Genomic DNA, 15,817 nt, shown 5'->3' with positions numbered 1-15,817 from the left:
CAGAAGAAGTTAGCTGAGTTCACTCATCTCAGCTGTCCTTACCCCGGTGTGCATCATATGAGTCATGTTTTGTATAAACTAATTAGTGCTTGCACGTGCATGATTCATCCACTTGATTAGAGTGCACTGACAGAGATGTTATCTGTGAGGAGTGAGGACAGAGGGCCAACAACAATTTGACTGGGGGGAAGAATATCTTGCATAATATCTAGAATATTTTTTTTCCATTTTTAAAGTGCAAGCCAATATTTATGAGAAAAAAATTGGGCAAAAAGGTCCCAGATTCAGTTCCTTGACCGGACAGGGCCTTTCTGTGTGGAGTTTGCATGTTATCCTTGGTTTTCCTCCAGATCATCCAGTCTCTCTGACCACTAAAATATGTACCATAGGACCTTCTACCAGTAAGACTTTCCTGGTTACATGAAGATCTATATAAAAAAAAAAAGGTTCACTGACTCTAATCCATTTTCCTGTTTATTCCAAAGGCTGTGTGCAGCACTTTTGAAGGGCAGGTTGTCCATTACCTAGTGCCAGTTGGTGTTTTGTTTAGGTGTGAGATGTTTATCTTTGTTGTATGAAATGAGGGTGAAATGTATTTTCCGCTGATGCTGCACATGAAGAGTATAAAAGTACCAGAGGATGTGGAGAGGTTTGAGGGACTGGGAACACGTTCACACTATTTCAGGTGAGGAGTCGATGTGTTCTTAATACTGTATAATTTTGACCAATATATTGTCTGTATCTATTTCAAAGCATCTCTGCATTTTCAGGTCACACTATTACACTCACAGTCCAGTATGGAAGCTGCTATCTCCACCATGGTCTCCCTGTTCAAGACTTACGCTGGTAAGGATGGATCTGCAGGTACTCTGAGCAAAGAAGAGTTCCAAAACCTGGTCAGCACCCAGCTCCCAAACTTTGTCAAGGTACTACGATCATATTTGAACCGTATTTAGTCAAGCCTGGTAATTTGATGTAGATGCACACGGCCAACCATTGAAAAAGATCTATTGTCAAGCAGTGCTTTTAACAAGACTTTGGCTTAAAATGGATTAGATTAAGCCAACGGAAAATGTTTTTGAATGTCATTGAGGTGACACAATATGATCAACAAAGAAAGCACATGAATGTGGACACTGGGTTCTTTTGAAGTGGCTGATCTTCTAATCCAATAGTAAACACCTTGAAACTACAAAAAAAAATCAATATTGGAGGATCACATAGCGTCATTCTTGTTTGTTATTCAAATAAACGCACTCCGACATCATCAGGACATGATTTCATATTTCACAAAAGACAGTACTCAATGTTCAAACTGTGTGTGTACCTAAGGCCTGATGTATTGGACTAAACTGACATGTTGCAAGTCCAAATAGAGAAAATGATATACATACAAAGATATGAAGTGCATACTCTCTGTTCCAGAAGCTTATTTAATACAATATTAAATGTGAAGATATACAGTTGATAACAAGGCTGTGCCCCGCCTAAAGCCCACAGCTGTTGGCAATAATGTCCTATTATACCGTTTATCTGATTATTATCATTATAGCGCTTGACCAATAGGGGGCAGGGCAGTCTAAACAGTCAGTAAAGTTTCTCCCCCTGCCCAGTGTTTTCCTGGCCAGTTCTCTTCTTTCTCCTTGAGGCGACAATGGCTCAGATGGTAGAGCAGGTCATCAAATAACCAAGAGGTTGGCGGTTTGAATCCCAGCTCTCACAGATGCAGATTGCCGGTGTGTCCTTGGGCAAGACACTTCTCCCAAACGCCTTTTATGAATGTACTGTGTGAGTGAGTGGTTAGTGGCGGTCGGGCCTGGCTTCCGTCAGTCCCTGGTGTGGAGTGAATGAATAATTACAGTGTAGCGCTTTGAGGAAGTTGTGGCACATTAAAAGTATTATCCTCTGTTCTCACCCCGCAGCTCAGCTCTGATCCTGGGGCAGTCGACCAGCTCATGAGCTCCTTGGATGAAAACAACGATGGGGAACTGACTTTTTCTGAGTTTTGGCAACTTATCGGAAAGTTGGCCTGCAAACAAGAGGGCCTCAACTAGAGCCTAACTTATTCAGTGACAGAATTGTAAAGTTTCTTCACTTTTATTTGGCCATTGTGATGATATGCAAGTTTTGGATTAAAGCCATCATTGTCCCTCACACATTGTCTGTCATTCATCCACCAGTTTATATGGTACTCCAAGCCGCCCACACAGCACCAGGGGCATATTACATCCTTGATTTAGGGGCTTGAAAGCCTATCCCATCCTCCGCATTACCCAAAGCATATCTTGTTCCATAGAGCCTCATAATGACTATACAAAAGATGTCCAACCAAGCGCTAAACTGCTGTGATGCTATTACATTGTCAATCATATAACACATGTGTTTTGCCGTTCATTTTATTTGCATGGGGTCTTAACTAATTCAGGTGTCTAGACAGAGTTATGCAGCCCAGCCCATTTATTATAGGATTTTCTGAGGAAAAATAAAGGTGCAGTGAGTTGCAAATGTTTAACAAAAAAAGGAAATTTGACCTTTGGATCCCTCTGGCACAAGCAGTGGTGCCAATGTGGGCAGGGCAAAGCTGGGACCATGAGTCAGCTATCTGTGCTGTAGCTGGGCACCGCCGTGTATTAGTGTGTAATAAAGATCTCAGAGAAATGTTTGTTTTCAGTGATTACAAGGCTTTGATGTTTAATATTTGACCAAACCTGTCCCAAATGAGTCATTACACAAATTAAATTAGAGTTTTGTTCCAAAACACGTACACCAGGCTCATCCTCCAGCTATGTAGTCCTAAATAAAATACAGAGGTGTGTTTCAGATTCTCCAGACCATGAGGCGTAGCAAAAAAAAAAAAAATGTACGATGCCCTTTACCCTCCAGTTTGACATATGAAACACATTTCCTACAGGCACAATAAACCATGTACAGTACACACACACACAAAATGTTGGAAGGGGAAAAGGGTCTGTTTCTCTGTCAGCCTGCGACTTATTGTCCCACGCACTATTCCAGCTATTAAATGTTTCCACTGAAAATGACAGAATAATGAAACAATTTTACTGAATTATATTAACCTCCTAAACTCCAGCTAAACTGAGCGCATTTTCTCCAGGACGACTTTAACCAATTCTAAAAGCTTCTTGACAAAAAGTGTCAAAATAGCAACAAAACAGGACAGAAAAGAGGATGAAAAAGAGAAAAACAGCATAAAAATGCAGCAAAAAAGTGATGAATAAGTGATGAGAAAGTGGCACAAATGTGTGGAAAAAGTGGCACAAATGTAACACAAAAGTGTCAAAAAAGTGATAAAAAATGATCAAAATGTCACAAAAATGTGTGACGAAAACACAACAAAAAAAGCAATGAAACAAAAAGTGATGACAAAGCGGCAACAACGCGAGGAAAAAAATCCTTCTCGATGAGGTCTTAGCTTTCAAATGAGGCGTTACTCTGACCTATTAGCTGTAACATTTTAGTTTTGGGTAAAGCTGAACTGGAGAAGATGCACTTAATTAAGGCTGGGGTTAAGAGGTTCATACAATTGTTTGTTTGTTTGTTTGTTTGTTTGTTTGTTTGTTTGTTTGTTTGTTTGTTTGTTTGTTTGTTTGTTTGTTTGTTTGTTTGTTTGTTTGTTTGTTTGTTTGTTTGTTTGTTTGTTTCAAAACACAGTAAAGTCCAATATGAGAACATGCCCCTTTGCCCCCCCACATCTACGGCCCATCATTTTTTGGCCAATCTTATCTTCTGTTAAAAAGCAGCGTTTGTTTCCCATCAACCAAAGACGCTCAGTGTAGTTTTCCTCCCAAGTATTTGCCAAATAATCACTTTGCGCATCTGCCAGATCAAGAAATGTGTTTGACAGTGTGTGTGTAACTCCTGGTGATGCAACCCATGCAAGCATAACCTCTGACAAACATCTGGGGCATGTGCCATACAGATGTGTTTCCTTTTTTTTCCTCTTTGAGACTTTGAAGTAGAAAACTGCATTGTTTTAAAGCTGAGATATGAAGCACTGTATAGGCTTATATTCCCAACGCACACCTTATTGTTCCTCAAGCAGCCGCAAGCATTGTCCAAAAGAGAGAAAAAAAAAAAACTTTGCAAATACGTGACACGAAACAGCTGGCCAGAAAGCCGAAGGAAATTCAAACAATAATAAATTACATTCAGCACTTTTGATGCGCTATAACCTCTTATCTAAAACACAGGCGCTCTTCCCATGCTACATTCCCAAATCTCGCACTCTCTCACTCTCCCAGGTACACGCCCTTTTGACTTGTCAGGGGGAAAAGTTTTAAGGAAAGGAAAAAAAAAAAAAAAAAATCACGGAATCGCGGAAGAGATTCTGCAGCTCTACTAGTTTGGCAAGTTCTCTGCGGCTCAAAGCGGCGTAGAAAGGCGGGGAACGGGGCACTATCTGACTTTTTACGCACGTTACTACACTTCTCCTCTCCCGCAGACGCTGAACGGTGAGTTCGAGCTTTCTTTTCGGGGGGTGTTTGAGAACTTTTTTGTCAGCTGTGTTTAGCGCTGCATTTGCTCCTGCTTTTTTTGCCACGTTTCGTTAGACTCCAGAGCCATATCGCCTGACGCGTTCATTGACTGCAGCCCCGCGAAAACAGCGAGATTGTTACAAAATGCGCCTTTTACTGTGTAACCGTGCGGGTTTGTCGTGTTAAGCAGCGTGTGGGTGACATTTCAGTGTGTCTCTGATACTCCTCTGCTGGAAGGATATCTGATATTTTGATGCAGATCAGTTGTCAAGTCGCCTATCAATTGGGAATGCCCCATCAAAAATTGAAGTGCAAGAGCGCCATCATCAAACAGGCCTATAATAACTGTGTTGCGCTGCGGTTTGCGCGTTAAATCGGCATTTAGCGCTTATTTTGCTGCCACTTATGCGCTGTTTGACAAACGTAGTCAATGCGTGGTGGAGAACTTTCCCAGAGAGCGGTGTTTGGGAAGTTCAGCTCATCCGGTCCTTGAGTATTGACGATACCAAAGGCGTGTTGACAGCGTCGCTCCAAAAACTCTACCCCGTCTGTTATGGCCAAATAGCCCCGAAGCCAGAGGCAGCGGGATGAAAGCCAGCCAGTGTCCGTCTGCTCACTGCAATTTACTGCCACAACCCTAACTTGTTCCTCTGTTAATATTTGATGGCACACGAGCGGTAGTATTGTCATTACTCTGCGCACATACCGTATCACATTCGCCTGTTTGGAAACGCTACACTCGATCTCCTTTGGGCTCTGCGGGGAGAAACGGGAGACCCACGGTAGTAGCCTGGGCCTGTATACTTAATTATTTGCGCAGGCTTTTTTTTTTAGGGGGGGCTTTTAAGACAAATAACGCAGATTAGTTTGTTCTCCACCTTGGGAGGAGATGCGGCCGTGACGTGTTTGCTTGTAAAACCCCGGGTTCAGTTGTCAAAAAAATTGGACCAAGTGTTGGAAAGCCAAGGAACACCTCAAGACCGGTATAGACGTAAATAATACATGTGAGATGAGAATAGACAGGAATAACGTCTAAGAATAGCGACGTTTCTTTTCTGACAGCACCGAGTGTGAAGTGCTATAGAGGAGTCTGGCTGCACGAGGGTGTGTCACTCTGCAGGCAGAAGTCCCCAAAGTTCCTATTCCACAGTGATAATATACAGTATCATGAAGTAAAGTTTAATAAGGCTTTGCTAAGGCTTTTCAAATTATGTTTTCTTTTTACTTAACTAAATGCTTGAGACTAATAGGATTGTCCAAGTAATGCACCCTCAATGTCAATGTGTCTTAATCTTTCTTATAAAGGACTCTGATTGTGTTTTTAAAATAGTGTGACAGACAAAATTTTCTTTGTAAACCTGATCCTTAAAACAAAGTTCCTCAAGATTAATGGGTCAATGCTTTCGGATAAAAATGCCGTTACCGTTAGGCCTATATTTATTGTAAAGCTATGTCACTTGTCAACCTGCTCGGCCTTGTACTGTATACAGGTTTACAGTAAAAAAAAAAAGGTGACGATTGAGTTTATAGAGGTAGCGTTACACCTCATAAAATGACTTTCTACACACAGGTACATGCAAGCTTGTGACTGTATGGTTCCTGGATATTTGAGGAAGCCCGAACTAAAACAAATGTGCATTTATGAGTGCGTTATCTTGGCTTTGCGTGCTGTTTTTCTTTTCCAGGCCCACTCAGTAGTTGCAGAATGGGTCTTGCCAAGGTGCACATATGGGATCAGTAGGTCAAAGTGAAATAGAAGATGCTAATGGCTCCTGTCCCCTGTCACAATCCTGTCTATCCCATAATGGCGCTAACAAGAGCACCTCCTAATTGGTCCCATATGCATTTGGCCCCCCCTGTGGGTACTTGAGTGTGACATGCACTTTTAGTAAATTAGAGAATAATTTGCCATGTAGACGGTAGGAGACACGCACGCTTGAGGAGGTGGGGAGGACCACTCGAGCTGGTTACTGGTGCGTTAAACAGAGCCACATCCTGTTGGGACAAGTCGTCTTTTGTCACTGGTTTGAAACTGTCGTAGCCTGCGTTGTTTGCGCAGTAGTATTTGAATAACGAAGCTGACAGACGGGTACAGTCTTCCCCCCTCCTCACAGGCCTCTGCGGCTCTGGGGCAAACTACTAGCTCTGAGTTGTTGGCCTGTAAATTCCTGTCTAAGTGATCTTCGCAGACAGCAATGAATGGAATTCCTGCCAGGATGTGTCACTTACTGCACGTTTTACACTTGTAGCGTCTTAAGTTATGCATTGATCATCTACGTCTCAACAGTGCGTGGACAACTTTTTGGAATTGCTAGCATTCAATTCCTGCATGACTGAATTTAAGTTTTGCATTAGCAGAGACATGACGTCAAGTGTTGGGCTTGAAAGCAACATTGCAATGGAGTGAGTGCAAGACTAGATCATTGTAGAGTTTTTGAAAAAAAAAGAAACTTGCAGAAATGAAGTCGATGGGGTATCTTATGAAAAAAGCTAATCTCTCAACCATAATTTACTGTAAAGCATAACTTATTGCAGTAACTATGTTCCTATGTGAACACACAACATATTTATTACATTAGTTTTACTCATCAGAAGCACACCCATATCGTTAAAACGCTAATTTGAGTCACTCAGTGGGATTTTACATTTGTAGAAATACCCTGTTGTGTAATATTGTGGGGAAAATGAATTAGGCTGTAATGGCATGTGCAACAATGTGATTTGTGATTAGGTAAACCCTTCGATGACCTGTTTTGACCCGTCAGTGCAGCACCATATTGTGCGTGGGCATAGGCACAGGCCATAGATGGGAGACAGTTGCAGACATGTACTAGGTAATCCCTCAGGTAACTCGACACCCATCCCGCTGGCAGCTCCAGTAGATCGGGTGACCTATCAAAGATCAGAGCTGCCATTGTCGTCAGCTTGCATCTCAATCAGACTCGCTCTCAGCCTCTTCACGTCACTGTCTCTCCCTCAGCAACGCACACAGGAGATTGGCCAGTGCATTTTCCATTGAAAGTCTATCACTGTTTTAAACCACACTATAATGCTGTTTCCATCAAATAAATAATAGAACAAAAAATATAGACAAATGTTCATGTCTGGTGAAGGAATGCTTTAATTGTATGTTTCTGTGTTCTTGACCCTGACAGAGAAGTCATGGAGGATGCCATTCAAACCCTGGTGAAGGTCTACCTAAAGTCCAGCAAAGGAAAAGAGAGTCTGGGAAAGAAGGATTTCCAAAACCTTGTCAAGAACCAGCTCGGGAACATCCTCTCGGTTAGAAACATTTTTATAAAACTGTCTCCCACGCTTTTGATTATTATGTAACTATACAGTAAGTGCCAGCGGTTTTATGTGAGCCTGGGCTGTCTGAACCTGTCCACTCTGACAAACAGCGGTGTTATATACGGCATGTGAGCGGTAAAAGTAATGTGATATACATGTGTATTATAATGTAAATGGAGGCGCTGATAAGAGGGTCATTTACTCATGGTGAGAGTCCTGTTCAAGTTACCAGTCATCATCATGTCTCATTGTGCTCCATAGGGCTCGGACAGTAAGGATGCGATCAACAACATGGCGTCGGGCCTAGATGCGGATCAGGATGGTAAAGTGGGCTTCCCGGAGTACATGAAGCTGATCGGATACTTGGCCACATCTCTGAGCGAACAGCGCACCATGGCCAAAGAGGAGCCAGCTCAAAACGCCACGGGCCAAGTGGCTAATAACAGCCCAGACAAAGAGCAGAAGACAGAGGCCAATGCTGAGGTGAAGGCCGAGCCCAAAGCTGAGGGCAAAGAGGGGGCAGCAGCCACGGCCACCTTAGGCATAGGCTCTGCAGCGCTCAACGTGGAGGTTCCAAAAGTAGAGATCCCAAAGGTGGTGGCTGAGGGAGAAACTCCCAAAGAAACCTCCGAGGTGGTCACCACTACGACAGTAACAACAGTGGTGTCTGAGGGGCTCAGTGGAGCAGTCACCGAGGTCACCAAGCTCACGGAGGTTACTGAGGTGACAGAGGGGAAGGAGGTGAAGGTGGAGGTGAAGGAGATGACAGTAAAGGCGGAAGAGGTACCAGCAGCTGAGGAGAAGACGGAGGAGAAGACGGAGGAGAAGACGGAGGAGAAGACGGAGGAGAAGACAGAGGAGAAGACAGAGGAGGAGAAGACGGAGGAGAAGATGGAGGAGAAGACTGAGGAGACGACCTCATAGAGGACAGTACCAACCCAAAGGTCACACTACACAGAGCACAGCCTTAGTCACACCGCGATCCAGTGGTGACAAGAGTCTTTAAACACTACACCAACCCTGAAATAACGAACTCTGGTAAAACACTAAAATAAATCAATTCTAAAAATATCTAAAGTAAATGCCTTTATATTTGTTAAACCGTGTAGATGGCAGTTAAATATTCCTTTGTACTACTACTTTTTATGTCCATATGTACAGCATGTGCATCCCCCATATAGCACATTTACCTCATATATGGTCTATGATGCGAGCACATGTGTATGTGTCAAATCCCTGTGAAATATGTGCCACTCGACAAACCACTAGAGCCAATGTGTCCCATCTCTGTTTTATTGAAGCAGCAGCGACGTCAGGGCTGGAAGAACTATCAACACAACTACTCCCTTTTTTTTTTACTCTTCTTAGCAAAATAATACATGTTGCTTTGATCATTAATGTTCCCTTCAGAAAATTTTACTCTCTCTAGTGTCTCTTGTAACTGTTTAACTCGTTGTCTCATAGTTCTGGAATCTCCCAAAATATTGCGTTGACTTGGAGCATCCCTTGATTAGGAGGTGGTCAACAAAGTAGGCCCGGGGTTAAATAATTAAGTGTCCGAGATGGAAAGCACACCAAAGGGCCTTCTGGTTCAAAGGAGGTCTGTGTAGTCCTTTGGGAGCAGGCAGCAGGTCATGCAACCTAATCCTGAGGATTAGATCTGCCCATATCTACACTAACTAAAGACTACAGAGTCTTAGACACTACAGGTGTCACTGGTGCTGGTCTGTTCAGAATATTTGAGCCTGATTTAATCATCCAGTGCTGTGTCCTTTTGGCCCAGCGGCAGAGGCAGCGATGAGGCAAAGTCCATATAGAAATTGCCCATTGTTTTCGGAGGCTGTTGTTTTCACTTGTCCAGGCCTGTATTTATTGTCTTTGTCGGTCACGCCCTAGCACAGTTAAAAACCCTGTTTGACCTGCAACTGGATCCTTACATCCCGAGCACTGGGATAGTGTGGATTAAGCATCTGGTGGTAACACGCCCAAGGAAACAAACAACTACATGAAAGTAATCCCGGGCGTCAGGGAATGCACCTATCAGACAAGCTGGTAGTAGTTTTACTATGTGTTTAATAAAATACTGAGCCGTCATCATGAATCTATGTGCTTTTTTACACCAGTGAAAACATTGCATGCTCCAAAGTCTATTTTGTTTATTACGATTGTATTGGCCATTGCTTCTGATCTAAGGTTCTCCTACCACATTGTATTTATCTTCTCATTCGACGGATATCACTTGAAAATGTTTTACCCAATTATATGCAATTACAATTTAATGTTTTTAAATAGCCTGTTCTCATGAATAATGCAGCCACGAGACAGCAGCTCGTGTTGCCGTAGGTTCTATAGGTTCACTGGGCCAGTTTCATAGTGTGCCCTCTTCACTCTGTCACTGCAGCACCTGGCCTTTCAAACCTCTTAACAGCCAAAAGACAAATACAGTCATGTGCTATGCCTCCACGGGACACTCCCATTGTAAATATACCCTTAAACACGACTCAGCCTTTTCTTTACTATTTCCTGCATGCTTTTTTTTCTACTAACTAACAACCATTTTTATTTTGGTGGGCTTTTAGACTATATTTTTTTTTACATATATTGTTGTATATTAACTGTTAAGGTACTTCCTGTGAACATTGGAAACATATCAAGCAAACGATTGCACCATTTTCTAGGGCTTAAAAACTTGCGTCTTGTACATACAGACCACACCAGCAAGCTGCATACTTTTGATATCCCACTAGGCCAGTGGTTTCGTTTTGCAATCTTCTCTCCTCTAGCTCTTCGCCCAATTGATAGAATAAGTGTGTCAAACTCCAAAGTTGCACATCGAGATAAAACTGGACCAAAGCCACAACATTCCTGTCCAAATTAGACGTTATGTGCAAATTCCTTAAATGCAGCTATTAGCTTTTAGCCCGCTTGGATGAGAGCAATAATAAGTTACATAAATCGAGAGAGTATATAGGGGCGTCGTTTCATGGAGGCTTTTGAAATGTCTGGCTGTAATAATGTAAGCTAGCTGTCCCATAGTGAGAACCGCACCCATCCTTAATGTTGATTAGAAACATTTGCTGCAGGGAGTGTTTATAGCCACGCTTTTTTATTACAACACAATACGTCTCAAATTCGAAAGATAAACTTCCAGCGCTTGTAATGTGTGAACTTTCAGGTCTGTACGGATGTGCTTGTGGGTTCCCATTGTATTTTTATTTCCTGCCAAATTTAAAGTTAATTGCAATGTCTTGTAAACATCATTTGTATTTCAATCTTGTAATGCTGTATCATTTGTGCTTAATCTATGTAACATGTAATGGCTAATATTTGAATAAAACTGTGACGATAACATTCTCAGTCTGTGATGCTTTTTCTGAAGCTGAAGGTGTTTTTGTGTTGACAGGGTGATCCAGGAGCAGCTATAGTAATATTATTAATAGAACTGGAAGTAAGATGGTCTCAGAGCTTCCGTGATCCACAAGGGAGATTGTCAGAACAGCTGAGTATTATACTAAAAACAATAGTACAAACCAAGCAAGCAACAAAATTATCGAATTAATACAAAATATGTACAAAAGGGAAGGGTCCATAAGGAGCGTTGACATATAGCAGCTTTCCACTGGGCACTCAAAGCCCTTTTCTGTCAAGAATCCACTGAATCATAGTCTCATTCATATTTTGGTGCACTGGAGGCAAGGCAAGTGTCTTGCCAAAGGACACAACAACAATATGGACTGATGACAATATGGTCTTATAGCCAGACCTGTGTGTTATCTCATACATGACAGTTTTGGATACTACTGAAATTGTCAGGGATGAAATAACACACAGGGCTGGCTATAAGAACGTACTGTCATCATTAGCAGAAGACCTAATAAACCCAACTGGACTAACTGTATGGACTAGTGTGAGCTGGGATTGAACCACCAATCTTTGGATCAGTGGACAAACGTTCTAACCACTGATACTGAGATTCTACGTAAATGTTCATGATCATGTCTTCTGAAATCTATACATAGACATTGGAGGAGTAGGGTTGTCACGTGAACTAAGTATAAAGTATGCTGTATGAAAATACAGAAGTACAGTGGCATGTAAAGGTTTTTGCATGCCAATGTAGATCCTTTGTATCCATTACATCGTATGTGTTCCCCATTAACAGAACGATGGCAAAGTTGAAGGTTTGAACAATCCAGACCCCCACAATGTCAGAGACTACACTGAGCTCATTATCCTCATGATAGTAAAACTATAGGGCCAAGTAAGTTTGAGAACATGCATGAAACGAGTGGTATTGGTGTAGCAGCAATAATAGGTGTAACAGTGTTTACACCAATGACTATTACACGTCTCATGATTGGAAGGTTGGAGGTTCTAATCCTGCCTCCAGTGTCAGCATACATTGGTGAATAAATGAGAGTGTGAATGGATGAGTGGTTCCGTCCATGCATAATGTGGAAAAGCACTATATGAATTGAGAACATTCACCATTTACCATGGCCTTGCTCTCAAACCAGAGCAGTTGTGGCGGGGACAGAAGCAAAACTCAAATATAAACAAAAATGATGATAGTACATTCAATATAAATCATGAATAATGTTAGATCGTGTCTGACGCATCAAGAATAGCATTTTTGAACATAGTTGAGTGACCATCTTTGTCCGTGCTCCTGGATATTTTTGGGCAGGAGTAGGACAGGTGTGACGTGGAGAAAGGGCCTCCGAAAAACGAAGGGGTGTGTATCGGGTTTGGCGATTCTGCCCCGTTAGTGGGTGAAGGATTTTGGGGGGGAGGAGAGGGAGGAGGAACAGGTGATATTTAAGCCACTGGACACTCTCTCTCCCCACAACCATCTCTGCTTTGACTCTGTCCTCTACATCGTTTCATTCACATCAGGAGGCCCTCCATCACCACTCAGGTAAGACACACCACACTACTATGTCCTACTCTAGCCTATGTCGACAACTGAATTTCATGTAGTTGTCTCGATGCCAGACAAGCGCAGCAAAAGAAAAATATGTCACCTTTTTGAGTTCTCATTTTATATGTTTATGTTATTTTATTTGGTGATGCTTTCGGGATTCAACCATTTGAAATTCTGCTTATTGGGAAAACAATTCTCCAAAAGCAAAATTGAAGTCTCATTAAAAACGTTTTAATTCACTCCACAGGTCATGGGTCATTCTCTTTCAAACGAGTGCCAAGTTAATGTAAAAGTGATTTTAGTCATGTCCGAATGCAACTAAAAGATATGCGGCAATGGAGGAAGGTTTGAGCGCATAGATGTCTATGGTGGTCGACTAATATGAATGGACGCCGAAAGGTCATAGGTCATCCTCTTTCGAACAATGCAACTTCGTATATGTATTATTAGCATCTAAATATTATGTTACTGACAGTATCCTGGTCGCCATGGTTTCCTTTGTCTTGCGTCAGCCATTGAGACCAATGACCCCTATAGGTTTTCCATTTAAGGCGGCTTTGGTGTCCGCTGACCTCTTTCTCCATCTCCTTTGTCTGGGCCACCTACAGGACTGACCGCTCCTTTTCACTTCTCTGTCCCGCCTAAAGACACCCCCGTGGTAATCAACAGTTTATAAATCATGCACTTGAAATATGCGTGGATGCTCAGAGCCCCCCGGATTGGCTGATGTTTTTTGACAGCCTTGATATGGGGCGGGTCAACCGGGGGGGCCCTTACTGTAGAAAGCCTGCAAGTTTAATGGGACGGGGCTAAGCGAGCGTAGAAATGAGTTTAGTGTTTATGCCACGCACCTCGGGTTACTGCGTTTCACAATGTGATTTGCCACCCAGTTTTACGTTTCACTTCTGGTTTCTGTTCGGACGATGAGGGCTGGGGTTTCAAAGGATCATCGGAGGTCAAGAATATGCCATGACTTGAAAACATGTTGATGCCTTTATACATTGTTTTGATGCTTTAACCAAGTCTTCCTCATTGACAGTGACCTGAGTTTGTCCGTACACAGTTCGCCTGCACGTGCCCACCACTACAACTGCCAAGATGCCCGACACAATGTGTGTAAGATTGTGCAAAAAAAGTATCTCTCCAAAACATCTTTTCCATCTTTCCATCCAAAACCCTATCATCTAATCCAGTAAGGACCCACACACACACACGCACACACACAAGTAGTGACAGACACACTTAGGCTAGGCTGCTATAGCCTCTTGAAGGATTGTTATCTGATCTTTAGACTTGGGTCACCCTTCTCATCAATCCGTCTGCCTGTCCAGCTATCACTTAAGTCTTATTGGCGAGCTTCACCCTTGATTGCGATGTGACCGCACACATGCAACTCAATGGGATGGAGCGGGCGTCTTGTGACAAACACTGACCTATTGCCCTTATTATGTCCCGTACAGCATGTCCAAGGAGCCCACTTCCAACCTGGAGAGTGCCATGCAAATGCTCATCAAGACCTTCCACAAGTATTCGGGCAAAGAAGGTGACAAATACACGCTCAGCAGAGGCGAGCTGAAGGAGCTGCTAATAGAGGAGCTGGGGAGTTACTTGGGGGTAAGTGTGGCAATAGATAACGACACGGTTCACACACATACTTTGTACAAACGAGCTGCAAAAATCCTCTGACACACGAGGGGAGGTATGCGGCCGGCGCAAGTAGAGACAGGCCTGGCGATGTATGCCCCATTCTTACAACGGTCTTCTCTGCAGGAGTGAGGAAGAGAACAAGAAAGTAGCATTCAAGTAGGATTATGTTTGTATTTCAAAGGAGCATTGTACTAATGGTCATGGCAGCTGATTTGAGATCAAATGTGAGGTGATATAAGCACATTGACTTGATCTACGCTTTAGTTTCAAGGTAGTTTTGAGGACAGACAAGGCATTTTCAATAAAATAGGCGTGGCCATTAGTGAAGAGGTTGTCAATTGAATAGAGGGGTGAGGGCTCTATACCGACTTGGCCCAAGGGCGACTGTTCTGTAGTTGGGCAAGACAACTTTATTCCATGCAGTGTGCAAACAGATGATTGAGACAGGAATGATATCTACCGTAGAAGTCACCAGGCAATACACAGCAAAACACTGTGAGTTTAATTGCCTCAATTTATAAAGCGATTCTCCACTTCTACTGGACACACAAAGACACTTCTCTATCAAAGAACCTCACCCATTCACACAAGCATTTATGCACCAGTGGACACAGACACTTGAAGCAAGGCAGAGCAAGTGTCTTTGCCCAAGGACACGACAAGAGTAGGCACTAGCTGGGATCAAAAGTCACCGACCTTTGGATCAGTGGACCAACTGTACTACGACATAGATTACATTTATAGGGTGGTGTTGTTTTGTCAATATGGGGTCATAGAAATTGACCTGAATGCATTCCTCTCCCCATTTACAAAACTACAGAACTCCAAAGACAACGAGGCGGTGGAGAAGGTCATGAACGATCTAGACTCCAACAACGACGGAGAGGTGGACTTCACCGAGTTCATCATCCTCATGGGGGCGCTCACGGTCGCCTGCAACGACTTCTTCCTCGAGTACAAGACAGACGAAAAGCCCCAAGAGCAGACCAAGGAATGAATGATTCATCCGGCGGCTAAACCAGATGTGGGAGAAGTGGGAAGCATTGTAAATTACAGGGAAAGGTCCACTATTGTCTTATGCAATTTGTAAACTACACACAATTGCTTGCATTGCCGAGAGGGGAAGTCTCCAAGTGTCGTTTTACACGGAGCAATGCAAGCGTGTTTTTCTTTCTTTGTTTTTCATACCAAAGCTGCATATCCGGAGTACTGTCTCAACACTACCAATAGGATCCTCTCTCCTTTTCTCCCAATGATGTGACACTTTCTGGTATGTTTCGATCGAGCCAGTGGAAACAGGAAGCCGGGGGGATGTTTGAGAATTTCTTGCACGTGAATTTGTTATCATACAAAAGTCAGTGCTGATTATATTATATTGTAAGTATTCACAAAGCGTTGGAGAAAGTATATTGTGATCTATTTTGGATATTAACCACGTTGCCTTCTACGAAATAATAAA

The 15,817-nt window shown here is 42.8% G+C and overlaps 3 protein-coding genes across 4 annotated transcripts; all 3 read left to right on the top strand.

Annotated features, from left to right (window-relative positions):
- Positions 1-791: 791 nt before the first annotated feature.
- Positions 792-2,054, top strand: s100a11 (S100 calcium binding protein A11; the record flags this gene model as incomplete). The annotated part of the gene is made up of 2 exons (XM_079570660.1): positions 792-926; positions 1,923-2,054. Exons 1-2 carry the CDS (start codon positions 798-800, stop codon positions 2,052-2,054), a joined length of 261 nt encoding a protein of 86 aa, XP_079426786.1. The 5' UTR covers positions 792-797.
- A 2,292-nt stretch (positions 2,055-4,346) lies between these two features.
- Positions 4,347-11,125, top strand: s100u (S100 calcium binding protein U). The gene is made up of 3 exons (XM_079570463.1): positions 4,347-4,472; positions 7,652-7,778; positions 8,049-11,125. The coding sequence occupies exons 2-3, from the start codon at positions 7,659-7,661 to the stop codon at positions 8,709-8,711; spliced, it is 783 nt and encodes a 260-aa protein (XP_079426589.1). The 5' UTR covers positions 4,347-4,472; positions 7,652-7,658; the 3' UTR covers positions 8,712-11,125.
- A 1,517-nt stretch (positions 11,126-12,642) lies between these two features.
- On the top strand, positions 12,643-15,817 carry s100s (S100 calcium binding protein S). 2 transcript variants are annotated; one of them, XM_079571414.1, is made up of 4 exons: positions 12,643-12,705; positions 13,751-13,823; positions 14,172-14,325; positions 15,179-15,817. In XM_079571414.1, the coding sequence occupies exons 2-4, from the start codon at positions 13,810-13,812 to the stop codon at positions 15,353-15,355; spliced, it is 345 nt and encodes a 114-aa protein (XP_079427540.1). In that variant the 5' UTR covers positions 12,643-12,705; positions 13,751-13,809; the 3' UTR covers positions 15,356-15,817. The 2 variants fall into 2 exon arrangements, with proteins under 2 accessions (XP_079427540.1, XP_079427541.1); XM_079571415.1 differs by lacking the exon at positions 13,751-13,823 and having other exon boundaries at positions 12,649-12,705.

This window comes from Gobius niger (genome assembly GCF_951799975.1).
Source record: "Gobius niger genome assembly, chromosome: 14".
Classification (NCBI taxonomy): Eukaryota; Metazoa; Chordata; class Actinopteri; order Gobiiformes; family Gobiidae; genus Gobius; species Gobius niger.
The sequence above is the reverse complement of the archived record's forward strand: the minus strand, read 5'-3'. Positions and strand labels throughout refer to the sequence as shown.